This window comes from Patagioenas fasciata, chromosome 1, assembly GCF_037038585.1.
Source record: "Patagioenas fasciata isolate bPatFas1 chromosome 1, bPatFas1.hap1, whole genome shotgun sequence".
NCBI classification, from domain to species: Eukaryota; Metazoa; Chordata; class Aves; order Columbiformes; family Columbidae; genus Patagioenas; species Patagioenas fasciata.
Window position 1 is genome coordinate 101,116,459 of NC_092520.1, and position 14,560 is coordinate 101,131,018.

The following is a 14,560-nucleotide window of genomic DNA, read 5'->3' on the forward strand; positions in this document are numbered from 1 at the left end:
TATTAGGTCATTATGAAAAGAAAATTAGGCTGAAATATTTATTTGTAGTCAGTAATATGTTATTTATTTTGCTTATTTTCTCTTCTTTTTTATAGCTTGGTACTACTAAAGTTCAGTTTTTGGAACAAAGGATACCCTTCAATCATAGTCCAATGGGTTTATCTACTTGTAAGAAAGCCGTTCTTCAAAACATAGGGCACAATCATGCATACTTCCAAGTAAGCTAACATTATTTTTAGCACATCTAATTTCTTGTGGTGGGGAGGAAGAAGGCAGTTCATTTTATCAGATCATGTTACAGTTTTGTGTTCTCAGTTGTTAGATACACATCTGCTTAAGGTTTTGTCTAGTTTTCTGAAGAAACAAAACTTATGTGAATAGGAATTCTGTCCCTCTGTCAAATTTGGACTGATGGATAGATGGAGCAACATACAAGCAAGGTGGTTATGGTCTAAAAGATTCTGGAAGTTTCATGAGAACCAGTGGTAACGATAAAACTCCATACTGGTGTACCCTATGAAAAAGCAGTTATAACTTGGATGTTTTTATATTTTGAGAGACAAAGCAAACTGCCTGGTCATCCTTATTCATACTGACTGTCCAGTCAGTGCATGCATGGACACAGACCAGTGATAGTAAGTGTGATTGCTGTGCTAGACTAACATCTGAGAGGAAGGTGGGCTGTAACACGAATTGGGTAAGAGATGAGATGGATGCCAGAGTGGCAAAGACATAATACATGATTTAGTAGGAAACCTATCTGCATTAGTTCTCCTGATCTCAGAAGAATTTGCTGTATTTATTTAGTGAAGTGAAATAATTTTCATTAAAGTCCTCAGAATTTTTGTTACTACAGTATTATGGTACTAAGATATCTGATTGATTTGATTTGTACCATATTTCTCTGTTCATCAACGGAGCATTGTAATAGCAGGTGTTATTACTACACTCTTGGAGGCTGGGCTTGAAAGAATAAAATCAGCATAATCAATAAGATAAACATATCCAGCATTCTAAAGCCTCCACATATACCCTTCAGCCAAGTGATGTCTGGTTGGTGTTGGTCATTATCTCTTGTGTAGCTATGATTCGAATTAAAGTTTGGAGTGCATTAGAAGAGAACAAATTCTATTTTGTCCATACTAATTGTAGCTAAACTGAATATTTACTCCTAGTATTATGACTGAACTTTATGGTATTAGGATCCTGTGTCCTGCCTTCTTACTGTGAATGTCAAAAAAAAAGTTATTAATTTATCTGTCTCTGAAAAAATGCTTTGTAGCCTATTCTGGAGACTTGCTAGATAGCAAATCTTTATTTTAATAACTCATGAAAATAACTTGAAAACCAGAATGTGGAATTTCCAATTGCTGTGCAAAAATAATTTCATAGTAGAAATATGTTACTGTATTTTGTTTGCCTGTATTTTTGCCCCAAACTTCTAAGTCTTCGTTAGCATTATGTATTATGAATGTTCTCCTTGTAAGAATATAAAATCTTAATGATAAATATATTGGTATTTTTTAGCAAAGCAAAACAGAACATCTTTTGCAGTATTAACAATATTTCATGTTTGTGTTTGAAGGTTCTTGATACAAACCCACTTCCTGGAATGATGATCACCCCTTCTGAAGGGGTAGTACCTGTGGGAGGCCATGCTGATCTCAGAATCTGTTTCACTCCGATTGCAAAAATGAGTTTTGATACAAGAGTAGAGGTATTCAAAACTGGAAGAATTTGTCTCTTGAGTTTTATGTTGTGTATTTATCTGTGGAGATGTATGTACATTTGAGCATTTTCTGGATTTTTTTCTCCAGTGTGCTACAGCTTTTTAAGAAAAAAAAATGTTTCTTACAGCAGTTGATGGCTGCTATAACATATTCTGTTATTTTGGTCTCAGTCCTTCTCTGAAGTATCAAAACAGCCTTGCAGTTTGAGCTGATTCATATTATACCATTGGCAAACTGTTGACATGAACATCTGATTGTCTTCAGAAGATGATGTAGACATATCTGCAGTTCTTATGGTCTACAGAGGAGAAGCATTGGAATACTGCAATGTCTTTAATTTCATGACTTCTTTTTGTGGTCTTCTCAGAGACAGATTTACTAGTAGATTTGATGTGATAATAGCAGTGCAATAAACATCTAATCCTATTTTGTTTTCTGCATATCTGCTTCCTGAACTTGTCCTTGATCAGATAAGTGAGAACAGGAAAAAGGATGCTACCATGAAGCTGATCTTTGCTACCTTTTTTGACTCTAATCCTGAATTCTCCATCTTCTATGTCTGCCTACATTATGCTTGCTAAACCTAGTATCCATTTCTTTTTTCCACTTCTAAACCCAGATTTAGCATTGCTCAGAACAATAGTGTCTACTTTGTACCAGCAGCTCTGTCAAGCATTTTGTGTTGTGATGTGTTTTCCACTCAGCTTTCTCCTGCAGAAGACTGGTCTTTCCTAAAACTTTGACAACTATGACTATCCCAGAAATAGCAGGCTACAGAGGCATGATAGATCCAGTGAGATGTGGTTTCAAAGAAAAATGAATTTCTCTCTATATATATGTTCTAGACAGTGAAGGCATTTTCTCTACCTCTATATTTCTATAACAAAACCACTTTATATTATAAGGGAAGAGTTGTTTTCATATTTTCATTACAAATTCTGCTGAAGGTCTCTCTCCACTCTGTATCTGTGGGATACTGTTTTTTGTTTTATTTTTTCATGTATTTATGACAGATTTGCTGACATAATTATGTTAAAATTACCTTCTTACACTGTCATCCATTCACTTAGGTATCAGTGCGAAATTCAGAAGTACTAGAGCTTAGGATTGCTGGATTTGTAGAGATCCCTGAAATAAACATTGATGTGGTAAGCATGAAGAAATTGTGGCAATTGGTAAGATTGATAGTTTTGCTTTATCTAGACGTCCAAATGGCTCATCTCTAGTTCGTATTTTTCATATTTTGTACAATAACTTTCTGAGAAAATTATCAAAGAGAAAAATTTAGGAAATGGAAAACTAAATGTACATATAACAGTTGCACTAACTGATAACTGACAGCTTTAGCTTTTGAACTTGACAATATGGAAAAAATTGTTAAAAGGAAGAGGATTTCTTTAAGCTAGTTGTAGGGAAAAAAAATGCATTAAGGAAAAAAGAATCAACTGATCTGTTTAATGAATAATGAAAACTTTCCTGATGGTGTAACTGGACTTATTGTATTGGATTCTAAACTGTTGCGTTTTATGCCCTGGAAAGATTTTAAAGATAAAAGTTACGCAAGACAATTGATTAACCAAGACTACTAGTGTATTATAAATTTTGAACCCTAGAGCAATTATATTTTTCACAGTCTGTTCAATTATAAACTTTACTTCACAGTGCTTTGACTTTTTTTTTCTTTTTTTCTTTAAACTTACAGGAACTATTTGACTTTGGTGGTGTTTATGTTGGTTCTACAAAATCAATTCCCTTTTTGCTGCAGAACATGGGACAAGCATATACGAGAGTGGAGTTCGATTTTTCTAAGTATAAGGATTTTAAATTGAATCCTAGTGACCATTCAGGTATTTGCTTTTGCTACATCAGAATTTTCATTAAGTAAAGAATGGATAATGCTCAGAGAAAATTTGTCAAACTAATTCTGGTATATAATTTTTTCTGATTTAAGAAAACCTAAAGCTATCATTTTGAAAATGCTTGCCAAAAATAAGCACTTGGAAAATGTCAGGTTGCCTGTAGATTTTTTTTTTTTTTTTCCCTACAGTTGTTGAGGTATATAGCAGTTAAAATGAAACAAAACAACCAAAAAACCCCCAAACCAACCAAATAAAACTGAACAACTGTACTAATTTCCTGTTCATGGACTTTTACTCATGGTTTTGATAATATTTACCCCTCAGTTAATTCATCATCAGCATAAGGGTCTGGACTTCTCTTTTTCCCTAATGGTACAGAGTGTCTGCAGGTTCATCACAGGGCCTCAGTTCTACATGATGCCCAGCTCAGAATGACATGGGGGCAAAATGTAGAATTAGGTTGCTATTCTTCGTTTCTTGCTAGAACTAGTGTGGATTCTTATCCTTCACCCATTGTTGCTCATCACTTTCCTGCTTCAGTCCTGGCATCTCCTTTGCTGTTCCAACAGCTTTATTCATGAGGGAATTTTGCAGCTATGCTTTTATGTCCTCTTGACCCTCAGAATGTTGTGTCCAGTTCTGGGCACCTCAATTCAAGAAGGACAGGGAACTTCTTGAGAGAGTCCTGCATGGAGCAACAAAGATGATTAAGGGAGTGGAGGATCTCCTTTATGAGGAAAGGCTGAGGAAGCTGGGGCTCTTTAGCTTGGAGAAGAGGAGACTAGGGGGTTGCCTTTTTAATGTTTACAAATATGTAAAGGGTGAGTGTCATGAGGATGGAGCCAGGTTCTTATCGGTGACAACCAATGATAGGACAAGGGGCAATGGGTACAAACTAGTACACAGGGGTTCCACATAAATATGAGAAGAAACTTCTTCTCAGTGAGGGTAACAGAACACTGGAACAGGCTGCCCAGGGCGGGTTGTGGAGTCTTCTTCTCTGCAGACATTCAAAACCCACCTGGACACATTCCTGTGTAACCTCACCTAGGTGTTCCTGCTCCAGCAGGGAGATTGGACTAGGTGGTCTTTCAAGGTCCCTTCCAATCCCTAACATTCTGTGATTCTGCATGAAATAAAGACTCTTTATTTTGCAAGACAGTATTATAATACTTAGTTGTATCATTATGTAGAACTATATGTGGATGATGCCAAAAAATGAACTGACAAGAACAAAAGGGTTTTCTTGCCCTGTGATAGACTTCAAAGGGAGGGCGAGAGCTCCTTGTCAGACATCTTGACTTGGAAGAGGACTGTAAGAATGTCTGCAATAGGCAACTGACCAGCATGGGGACTGACTCATTGCATGTGATTTCTGGATCAGTTAGTGTTTGAAATAATAATGTGACATCCAGTCAGACCCAGTGCTGTTTAGATGGTGAATACTGGATGAATACTGATCCTTGTGTTCCAGGATGAATATTGATCTCAGAGGAATGCTAACTTGTTTATCAGAAACTCATGCTTCTTCCAGTGCCTTAGAATTGGACATGAATGTCTGAAACATGAAGCAAGACTTAGTGGTAGACTTCTGTAGTGTAGATTGTACCTAAATTTCATTTAGAAAACCAGTTTCAGGCAACATTTTTTCTCCCTGTGGTATTAGTTTTCATTATTTAGTTTAACTGTTTTTGCCTAATACTTTTATTCTAAGGTAAATGCCAGTGATGTGTCTGTCTTTGTTTGTTTGTTTTTCTCTGAAATATTGTTCATAACTTTGCAAGAAAGGTTTACCGTACAGATATGTAGATACCTTATGCTGGAAATCACTTTGAAATACTGCAGGTATTTCAGAGGTGATATTTGTTGCAATAACAACTGTAATTTGATTCTGACTTTTGTTTGACAGTGATTGACTGCTGTTCTTCAAAGCCACACTTGTATTCAGTGAACTTAAAGGGAAAGTCAGCTCTGCAATGCTTGCTGTCCTTCATGCCAAAAGAGGTAGGTTTATGGGGCAGTGGTGGTTATGGTAAATTAAAATCATGCTTTGTGATATTTCTATAGTGAAAGAATATAGACATTTTAGATGCACATTTTAGTGTGTGCAATAGTATTGTAATAGTAATCCAATTCTTAAGAAAATAAGTTCTGAAATAACCTTTGTATAACTTTTGCTGTTTTCCTTAAATGTTTGCATACACAAAGAAAACATACTTTCTCAATGACTTAAAAATAGAAAAGATATAAACTTAAACTGAAATGTCTTACCACACATTCATTAAGTCATTGAAAAAGCTGGCAGTCATTTTCTTTTTGTAGCTATTCATTATTTAACTCTCAGATGACCAGGGGACTGTAGAAGTAGTAGAGGAGTTTTACATGTCATGAAGATTGGCAAAGTTGCTTCCTGATTGAGCTATGTAAGGGAAACCAGCTGAAGATACGAGATTTTATGGGTTAGTTTTACATCAGAAAAATAGCATTTTATTGGCAGAGAAAACTTAGTCTTGGATAATAAGCACCAGCTTCAGAACAAGCAGCTGGGGACCATTTCTAGAGCACATAAACTGGTTGCATTAGCTGCATTTTTAACTTAAAAAAAAAAAAAAGAAGTCAGAGACAATGAGTCTTTGAAGGGTCAACAATATAATTTTTTTACTGTTACCCCTCTCTCTCCTTTCCAGAACTTTAGTTTTTGAATAAAAGGTAATTCCTTTGTTGAAAGCATGATTCAAATAATATTTACATATTACAGGCCGTGTCTGGTAACACTGTGGTTTTCTTCCTCTTATTACTGTCAGCTTAGGTTGTGTGTGCATGAGGAAGCTATTGAGAGATAAATGATGGTGTGAATTTATAGCACTTTCAGTACCCTGAGATGATTTTTCCTGACAGAAAATGAGTCAACAGATTAATAAAAAATGACCTATTTCAAACCAAATTAATTTCCTCCTATAGCACAGCAGACCTTGAGGTTAGGGGAGAAGCAGTAGATGTCATATCTTTAAGCATCTTGACACTGACTGATGCAACATTCTCATAAGCAAGGTTCTCAGATTTAGACTGGTTACAGTGTTAGGAAAGCATGTAGTTGTTTGTTACCAGTGATCTATTGTCCAACTGGAGAGAAACTCAGTAGGAAAAGTGCTGACATTTTTATTTAGGTAGGAAAGGTCAATAGCAGAAATGCAAGACAAGATAATGATGTTGAAGTAATCTATGTGTATGGTAATGTAGATCATGAGCTGAACAAGAATTAAGAGTAGAGGCAGACACTATACTGATTTATGTAAATAGGAATAATGTTAGTAGAGAAAGAAAATAATTATTGTAATCAGTGCTGTAAACACCTGAGATGAAACAGTTTTCCCACTTGGGATACCACGCTTAAAGAAAAAGGTGGGAAAATTTCTCTTGGAAAGAAAGTCCAAAAAAAGCAATGGAAATGATCAGAAGTCCAGAAACCACAAACTGTGGAGCTAACTTCCAATAGTCTGTGGAATACAATTAATATGTGCTTGTTCACTGTCGTAGATAGATGATGGGTAATGCGTAATGGGCTTAAGTTATAGCAGGTGGATTCAATTAGATATGAAAACTCATTGTAGCAAAAAGAATCAAATGTTGGAATAAAATCACACCAGATCACAGAATCACAGAATGTTAGGGATTGGAAGGGACCTCGAAAGATCATTTAGTTCAATCCTCCTGCCAGAGCAGGAACACCTAGATGAGGTTACACAGGAATGTCTCCAGAGAAGGAGACTCCACAACCTCCCTGGGCAGCCCGTTCCAGTGTTCTGTCACTGTGAAGAAGTTCCTTCTCAAATTTAAGTGGAATCTTCTGTGTTCCAGTTTGTACCCATTGCCCCTTGTTCTATCGTTGGTAGTCACCAAGAAGAGCCTGGCTCCATCCTCGTGACACCCACCTTTTTACATATTTATGAATATTAATGTGGTCACCCCTCAGTCTCCTCCAAGCTAAAGACCCCCAGCTCCCTCAGCCTTTCCTCATAAGGGAGATGCTCCACTCCCTTAATCATCTTTGTTGCCCTGTGCTGGACCCTCTCCAGCAGTTCCCTGTCCTTCTTGAACTGAGGGGCCCAGAACTGGACACAATGTTCCAGATGTGGTCTCACCAGGGCAGAGCACAGGGGGAGGAAAACCTCTCTCAACCTACTAACCACAACCTTTCTTATACACCCCAGGATGCCATTGGCCTTCTTGACCACAAGGGCACAGTGCTGGCTCATGGTCATCCTGCTGTCCACCAGGACCCCCAAGTCCCTTTCCCCTACACAGCTCTCTAGTAGGTCGTTCTCCAACCTATACTGAAACCTGGGGTATGTTCTCACTCAGATGCGAGAGTCTACACTTTCCCTTGTTATATTTCATTAAATTTTTCCCTGCCCAACTCTCCAGCCTGTCTAGGTCACACTGGATGGCAGCACAGCCTTCTGGCATGTCAGCCACTCCTCCCATCTTGGTGTCATCGGCAAACTTGCTGACAGTGCACACTGATGAACGAGATGGGTGCCCTGGTGACAGAAGATACAGAGAAGGCAGAGTTACTGAAAGCCTTCTTTGTCTCTGTCTACTCTGCCGGAGGCTGTCCTGGACATGGATTATGATCTGGTGGCAATTACAGAGACATGGTGGGACAGCTCACATGGCTGGAATGTGGTCATGGATGGCTATGTCCTTTTCAGGAAAGACAGGCCAGCAAGGTGGGGTGGTGGAGTTGCTCTGTACATGAGAGAGCAACTACAATGTATTGAGTATTGTCCAGGCATGGATGAGGAGAGAGTTGAGAGTCTACGGGTGAGAATTAAGGCGCAGGCTGGCAGGAGTGATACTGTTGTGGGTGTCTGTTACAGGCCACCAGATCAGGGTGAGGAAGTTGATGAAGCCTTCTACAGGCAGCTGGAAGTGGCCTCACAATCACAGGCCCGCATCGGTGCACAGGCATGTCAGGGAGCGAGCTGTGCACACCGATTTCACCATAGGAGGATGGGAGGCCTCCCAGTCTTCATCAATTCTAGAGCGCTGGCCCACTGATGCAAGCCCAGCTACAACCCCGTCCCACTTCAAATCTAGTTTAAAGCTCTCCAAATGAGCCCTGCTAATTCCTGTCCCAGCATCATTTTGCCCCAGCGAGATAAACCTTTCCCATGTATCACTGTGTCTTATAAAACCAGCCGTTATCCAAGATAATACATGAGCATATATCTCCATTCTTGAAGGAGGTGGACAAGCATCACCAGAAATGCTTCACTCTGTCCCGAAGGGACAAGTCATGTGTCAGACAGTCATGTTTATGCATTGTAAAATCATGTTCTAACAGCATGTTGTTTTCTGAAGATGCAATTCTGGCCCCACTAAGGCCAGTGTTAAAGCTCTGAGTAGTTGTAACAGCTCTGAGTAACTGTAACATCACTTCTTAGTGTCTGTCTCTTGCTAAGTTTGAGATTCAAACCAGTTAATGATTAAAACAAAGGAATATCAATTTTTGGATTAAAATGATCAAATTGGAATGTGGAAAAGCTAGCTTCCTTTATAAATAAAAAGAAGTACATAAATTAGTATAGAAACATGGAAAACAAAAATGGTGAAAAGATTGATAGAACTTTTAATGAGTAGGTATATATTGTTACTGTTCTTACAGCCAAGCTTCAAAACTTAATTAGTTTTGATTTTTATTTTACCAGTAAAGTCCTCTGAGACGCATATTTCATTTAAAAAAGCAGCCTGTTGTAACAGCTTAAAATACAAGTACTCAGCAAGATTTCAAGCTTCTTTTGTTCTAATTGAAAGATTGTCAACAGAAATGAGAAACAAAATGCTGCTTTGTAACTACCATTTATCTTGTAGTAAACCATAGGTACAACACTAAACAGAGAATGGTTGCTAAAATTATGATGCCCTTCTGCAAGAACTTTCCAAATCTCCTAAATTTCCATTCCTTCCTGTTTTTCATTTTGTATCATCTGATTACTTTGGAATAGAATATACTTACTTTTGAGGGGTTTGCTCTGTTGATCAATTAGATGGAAATGAAGTAATGATGATACAGCTAATACTTTAGCTTGATTAAGCTAGTGGTTAATTTTATTTTTCAGCATCTATACAGAAAATTCAGTTAGGAGTTCTATAAAAAGACGATACCACATACATACTGATTTAAAAATGATAAATAGGGTCTAGAAATAGTAAAACAGGGTCTAGCAATATTATTCTATGGATGATACAAGGTTACCTGTTATGTATAAGACTTAGCAGATAACAATATTTTAATTTCCAAGGCCTCAATTTCAGTTTATTTTCATAAAAGAATTTTACTTAAGTTTTCTAAACTATTTAACAGAGGTATTTCTATACTGTAGATGCAGTTTTCATTTATTTTCCTTTGATCTTAGGAGCTAAAACCACACAATTGTATATGAGATCTAAACTGCATATGTATTGATGGGAGCCAAAACCTGAAATCTGACAGCTTATGGCATTGGATTTCTCTGGTGATGGTGCTTCTGTACAAAGCGATCCTTTATTCTCCACTGTAGTGGAAAAGAGGGTAGCAGAAGATCAGTTGTCCCCCTTACAGACTAGTGAAATAGCAGCTCTCTAAAATCCTAAATGCCTCCCATGCGCAGTTATCAAAACGGGGATTTTTATTTGCCTCCCAGTACTCTATTTTCCATTGTTCCATTTGAGCTCTATTACTGTTTTCTTTCGTTGTCAAGTTGCAGGATGGATTAAGAGTAGGAATGTTGCTTCTGACACTGCTATGAATTCAATTGATTAACTTAATATTTCTGAAGACTGCTGAAACAGCAGATGGTTCTTTATGTTTAATTTGTTTAATTTCACTTCTCATCTGAACTACTGTTCAGTAATACTGTTTGTTATTTATGAGCTTTTCCACCTGTCATTTGATACTGGTGGTACGGTAACTGAAGACACTCTGGCAGTCTGCTTTAATTATGATACAAGCTTGAAAAAAAAAAAATCTTACATTTGACTGGATCTGATTTGTGACTGCTTAACTTACAAAAAAAATATCTGTAGAATATACTGCAACTATAGGTTACAGATTTTTATATAGGGTTTTCTGATGTCATCCTTTTTTAATTTTTAACTCTGTGTCTAAGTATTTTTCAGCTCTTAAGAATAATTTTTGGCAAACACAACAACTTTCTTTAGAAGTAAGGGAATAAACATCTTCAAAAAGGAATTTTTCCTGAGACCCCTTATAACTCATAACCAACTGATAAGTGCTGCTTCAAGGAAATGTCTCTATGTCAGTACTTTGTCTCCAGGTGCTCACGGCCTTTCTGTCTCCCCTTGCTCGTGGTGCTGGGGAAGCTCCCTGTACAACCTGTGCTTCCCTTCTGTTCCAGGTGTGCAAGTTCCTGCCTGTCAGGGGGCAGCTTGCTCATAGCTGGGCAAGATGTGCCCAAAGACACAACTTACAACCCACTGGTGATCACAAGTCAACATCGCTGAGAGTCAGTGCAGCACTGAGAGCTGGCAGCAGTAGCACTGACTAATGTTAAATGAAGTTAACTTTGAAAACTAAAATTGTTGCCCAGCATGGCATCACTGAAGCACGCATCTGAAAGTACATCTACCCCCCAGGATGCTGTAGCTTTTCTTTAATTTACCTCCTGCAAAGCAGAATGCTAATAAAAAGCATAGTTCTGTTAAGAAAGTGGTCCAGGTACAAGCATCTCTTATTGTGATCAGAAACTCTCAGTAGTTACTGATTCTTAAAACATTCCTCATTGCATCTGAGTTCTTTATCATTCTAGCTCATCTAGATTGCCCCCTTTTCTCTCTCTCCTCCCCTTTCCTGACATTCCGGTCTTGAAAAAACCCTAATCTTCTCCATATATTGAGCTTTCCCTGTTCAGGTTTCATGGTTGCAAGTGCTATTTCCTGCCTCTGCACTTGAACAGCTGCTTCTCTGATCTCATCACCATTTTCTGGACAACTGCTCTTATCCAGCTACCTCCCAGCTGCTACAAACCATCTGTATCCCTTTGAGCTGCTTTCTTTTCTGTCCGCCTTCTGGTTCTACTAAAACTTCCTGCTGTTGTTGTAGCCATTACTGACATCACTACCCTATAAACCAACAAACTCCCACTATATTGATGTTAGTGCTAAGAAAGTGGCTACTAGAACTAAGGAAAAATGAAAACAAAATAATTTAGAAGCATTGATTAAAAAAATCACAAAAGCATGAAATTACTTTAATATGCTGTAAAATTTTATTAAAACTACTTGATTTATTAACTTAAGGTTTAAAGTAATTAAGTCTTGAATACAATCTTGAATTCTTCTGTTAAAAATCAACTTGGCATTAGCTTTCCTTCTGCCGCAAAAAGCTTCAAATAAACAAACTAGGTAAATACATTGGAACTCTGAATAACTCCTACAATTCTCACTAAAACTTAGTGTACACAAACACACATAGCATCAAAAGATGCTCTTGGAGATTAACTATATTGGCATGTTTATAAGATAGTATCTAAAAAATGGAGATTATTCTCCCAATATTTTAAGTGGTAAAATGAAGCCCAGGCACTATAGGTAAGGATAGAGTGTTGCCCAGACATGGCCTGGCTGTGCCTTATTGTTATTCCAGCATCTCAGGAGTTGTTAGAGGTGACAGGACTCCCCTCCTCACTGAGGAGAGTTTAACCTCGGTGTTTGATGGCTGTGAAAGTCAGAACTGTAAGTGAAAGCAATACAAAAATATACGTAAATAGGTAAGCTAGCAAATACTTCTTAGTGTCATATTGTATACAGGCTGTGTGCTGCTTTCTTTTCTGTTTTGATATAATTTTATTTGAAAGACACTTCAGTTATGGTTTAGGGTTTTTTTTTGCTGCAGTATAAGGAGGTTTAGCCAGCTGAATATCTGATGAGCTAGGCATTTTTTTCTGTTCAGCTCTGAAGTGAGAATAACTTTCTGATAGTTAAACAAAAAACCTGAGCAAACAAAAGCCCCATGACTATCTGGCCAAATATCTGTTGTAGCTCACTCATCCTTATCCAGAGAAAGAGCTAAGAATTATTACTTATTGATTGATTGCTAGCAGTGATTGTTTTTGAACTGAGTTTTAAAATGTACAGGGTTTTTCAAAAAGATTGACTCAGTTGTAAATCATTGTATCTGTGCAACCATGAACTGCCCATGAATGAAACTCCTACGGTCTGTAAAGCAGGTGGAAGGAACAGAGAGCCTTCATAAAAAGGTTACTGAAATTTGCTAAACTGTTTGTAAATTTTTATGTAATTGTATATGTTTGGTCCATCTTTTTGAAACACCCTGTACTATCCAAAATTGCAGAAGCATGGCTTTTCTGACCACAGCTCTCTCTGCAAGCTCCCTGTCCAGGTAACAGGCAGGAGCACCTCATTCCTTTGGTTTTGTTCCAGGGAAACCGGCAGCTTGTGGTCACTTTAAATATTTGCTCCTCTTTGTTCCTCAGCTGTGAGTGTGTTTCAGCAGGCAGGATGGTCCACCTGCTCTAGCAGCAGTGTTGTGTGTTGTCTGATACAGAAAGGGGAAAGGAGGCAAAGCAAAGCAAGGTGCAGGAGTGACTTTCCCCCTGCCCCCTGCCTTCCCTGCTGGAAAATAACAAATTCCACCATCTTGGAAAAAAGACAAAATACACAGCTGTCTAATAATGATGCCTATGAGAGGCCTTTGATTGAGATAAATAGAGCAAGTCACACCTGTCAGAGCTTATTGCTTAAGCTTTTTGTAGACAAGTGGCAGGTGGTTTTGTGATTTCTTTTTTTTTTTTTTTTTTCATTTTTAATGATATACTTTTACAAAACTTTTATTTTTTTTAAGTGAAATAATAGAATCCATGGTGTAAGAAATGAATTCTATGGAAAATCTGCAGCTGTGGAATTAAAGGGTATTGCATGGTGCATCATCTCTGACCATATACAAGGGAAAGCTTTAGTTTTATTTCAGTGTTTTGAATGATGATGGGTTTGAAACTAGTTACATTTTTCATTGTGGAAAGCTGTTTATCTGTGATATAAAGCTAGGGAATTCAGGCTGTGTGAAAGATTTCAGTATGTTTGAAGGAGAAACTCATGTTAAATCTGAGGGGAGGTTGAGAATGTATATTGTATACAGTTGCAGGACATAAACCATTGGTTTTGCACTTAGGCTTAAATTTGAATCAAACTTTAAAAAAAAATTTTTAATTTATATATATATTAATGTACATTATTTTTTGTCCTACTAAATCTCTATGTTGTTAGTGCTATAAATAAAGAAACTTTAGAACTGGCCTTTACACAAAAATTCAATGACTTGTAATGCTTCAAGAAATTGAATAGTATGTTATTGTATGATAAATACAGGAGTATTATCCTTTACAGGTGTTTTAACTTTTAAGTCATAAATTAACGTACTGATTTACTTGCAATTCCCTGTGAATTTGTACTGTGAAAGCAAGTACTGTAATTCTAGGGAGATTACATATTCTTTGTGCTGAATAAACTACATGATTCCTGGATTTGACAGCAAAATTTTTACTCAGCCTTTAGAATACATGGTGTATTACAATACCAATTAACAAAATATATTTTATAAAGCATAAAATATATTATCACGTTGGGGCACTTGTAAAGATAGAAATGAAGTAACTGCTTTGAAAGTGTTTTTTGAAAATAACTTAATTATTTTTTTTCTACTCTCAGATTTCCCTCCTCAACCTGAAAATTAAGCTTGAGTTTATTTTTTATGCACTAATTTTATATAAAATACCATTTTAATTGTCATGGATGCTGAGGTAGTTTTTTCCACTTTTGTTTGCTTCAGTATTTAGGCCTGAGGCAGGAAAGTCATTCAGCTGTGTTCGCTCTCCAGTGTTGGGCTTAGAGCTACCATGTACTTCCTTGGTCAGACAGATTTCTTGAAATAAGCAACTTTTATTTGTTTAG

At 37.2% G+C, this 14,560-nt stretch overlaps 1 protein-coding gene across 3 annotated transcripts in view; it reads left to right on the forward strand.

Annotated features, from left to right (window-relative positions):
* The window catches only part of CFAP47 (cilia and flagella associated protein 47), a 298,916-nt gene that overhangs the window by 23,215 nt on the left and 261,141 nt on the right, over positions 1-14,560 (forward strand). For all 3 annotated transcript variants that reach the window (XM_065848704.2, XM_071812057.1, XM_071812059.1), the window contains exons 17-21: positions 96-218; positions 1,586-1,717; positions 2,801-2,878; positions 3,433-3,577; positions 5,499-5,593. In XM_065848704.2, the coding sequence (XP_065704776.1) occupies positions 96-218; positions 1,586-1,717; positions 2,801-2,878; positions 3,433-3,577; positions 5,499-5,593 (573 nt within the window). The remainder of the gene's footprint in view (positions 1-95; positions 219-1,585; positions 1,718-2,800; positions 2,879-3,432; positions 3,578-5,498; positions 5,594-14,560) is intronic.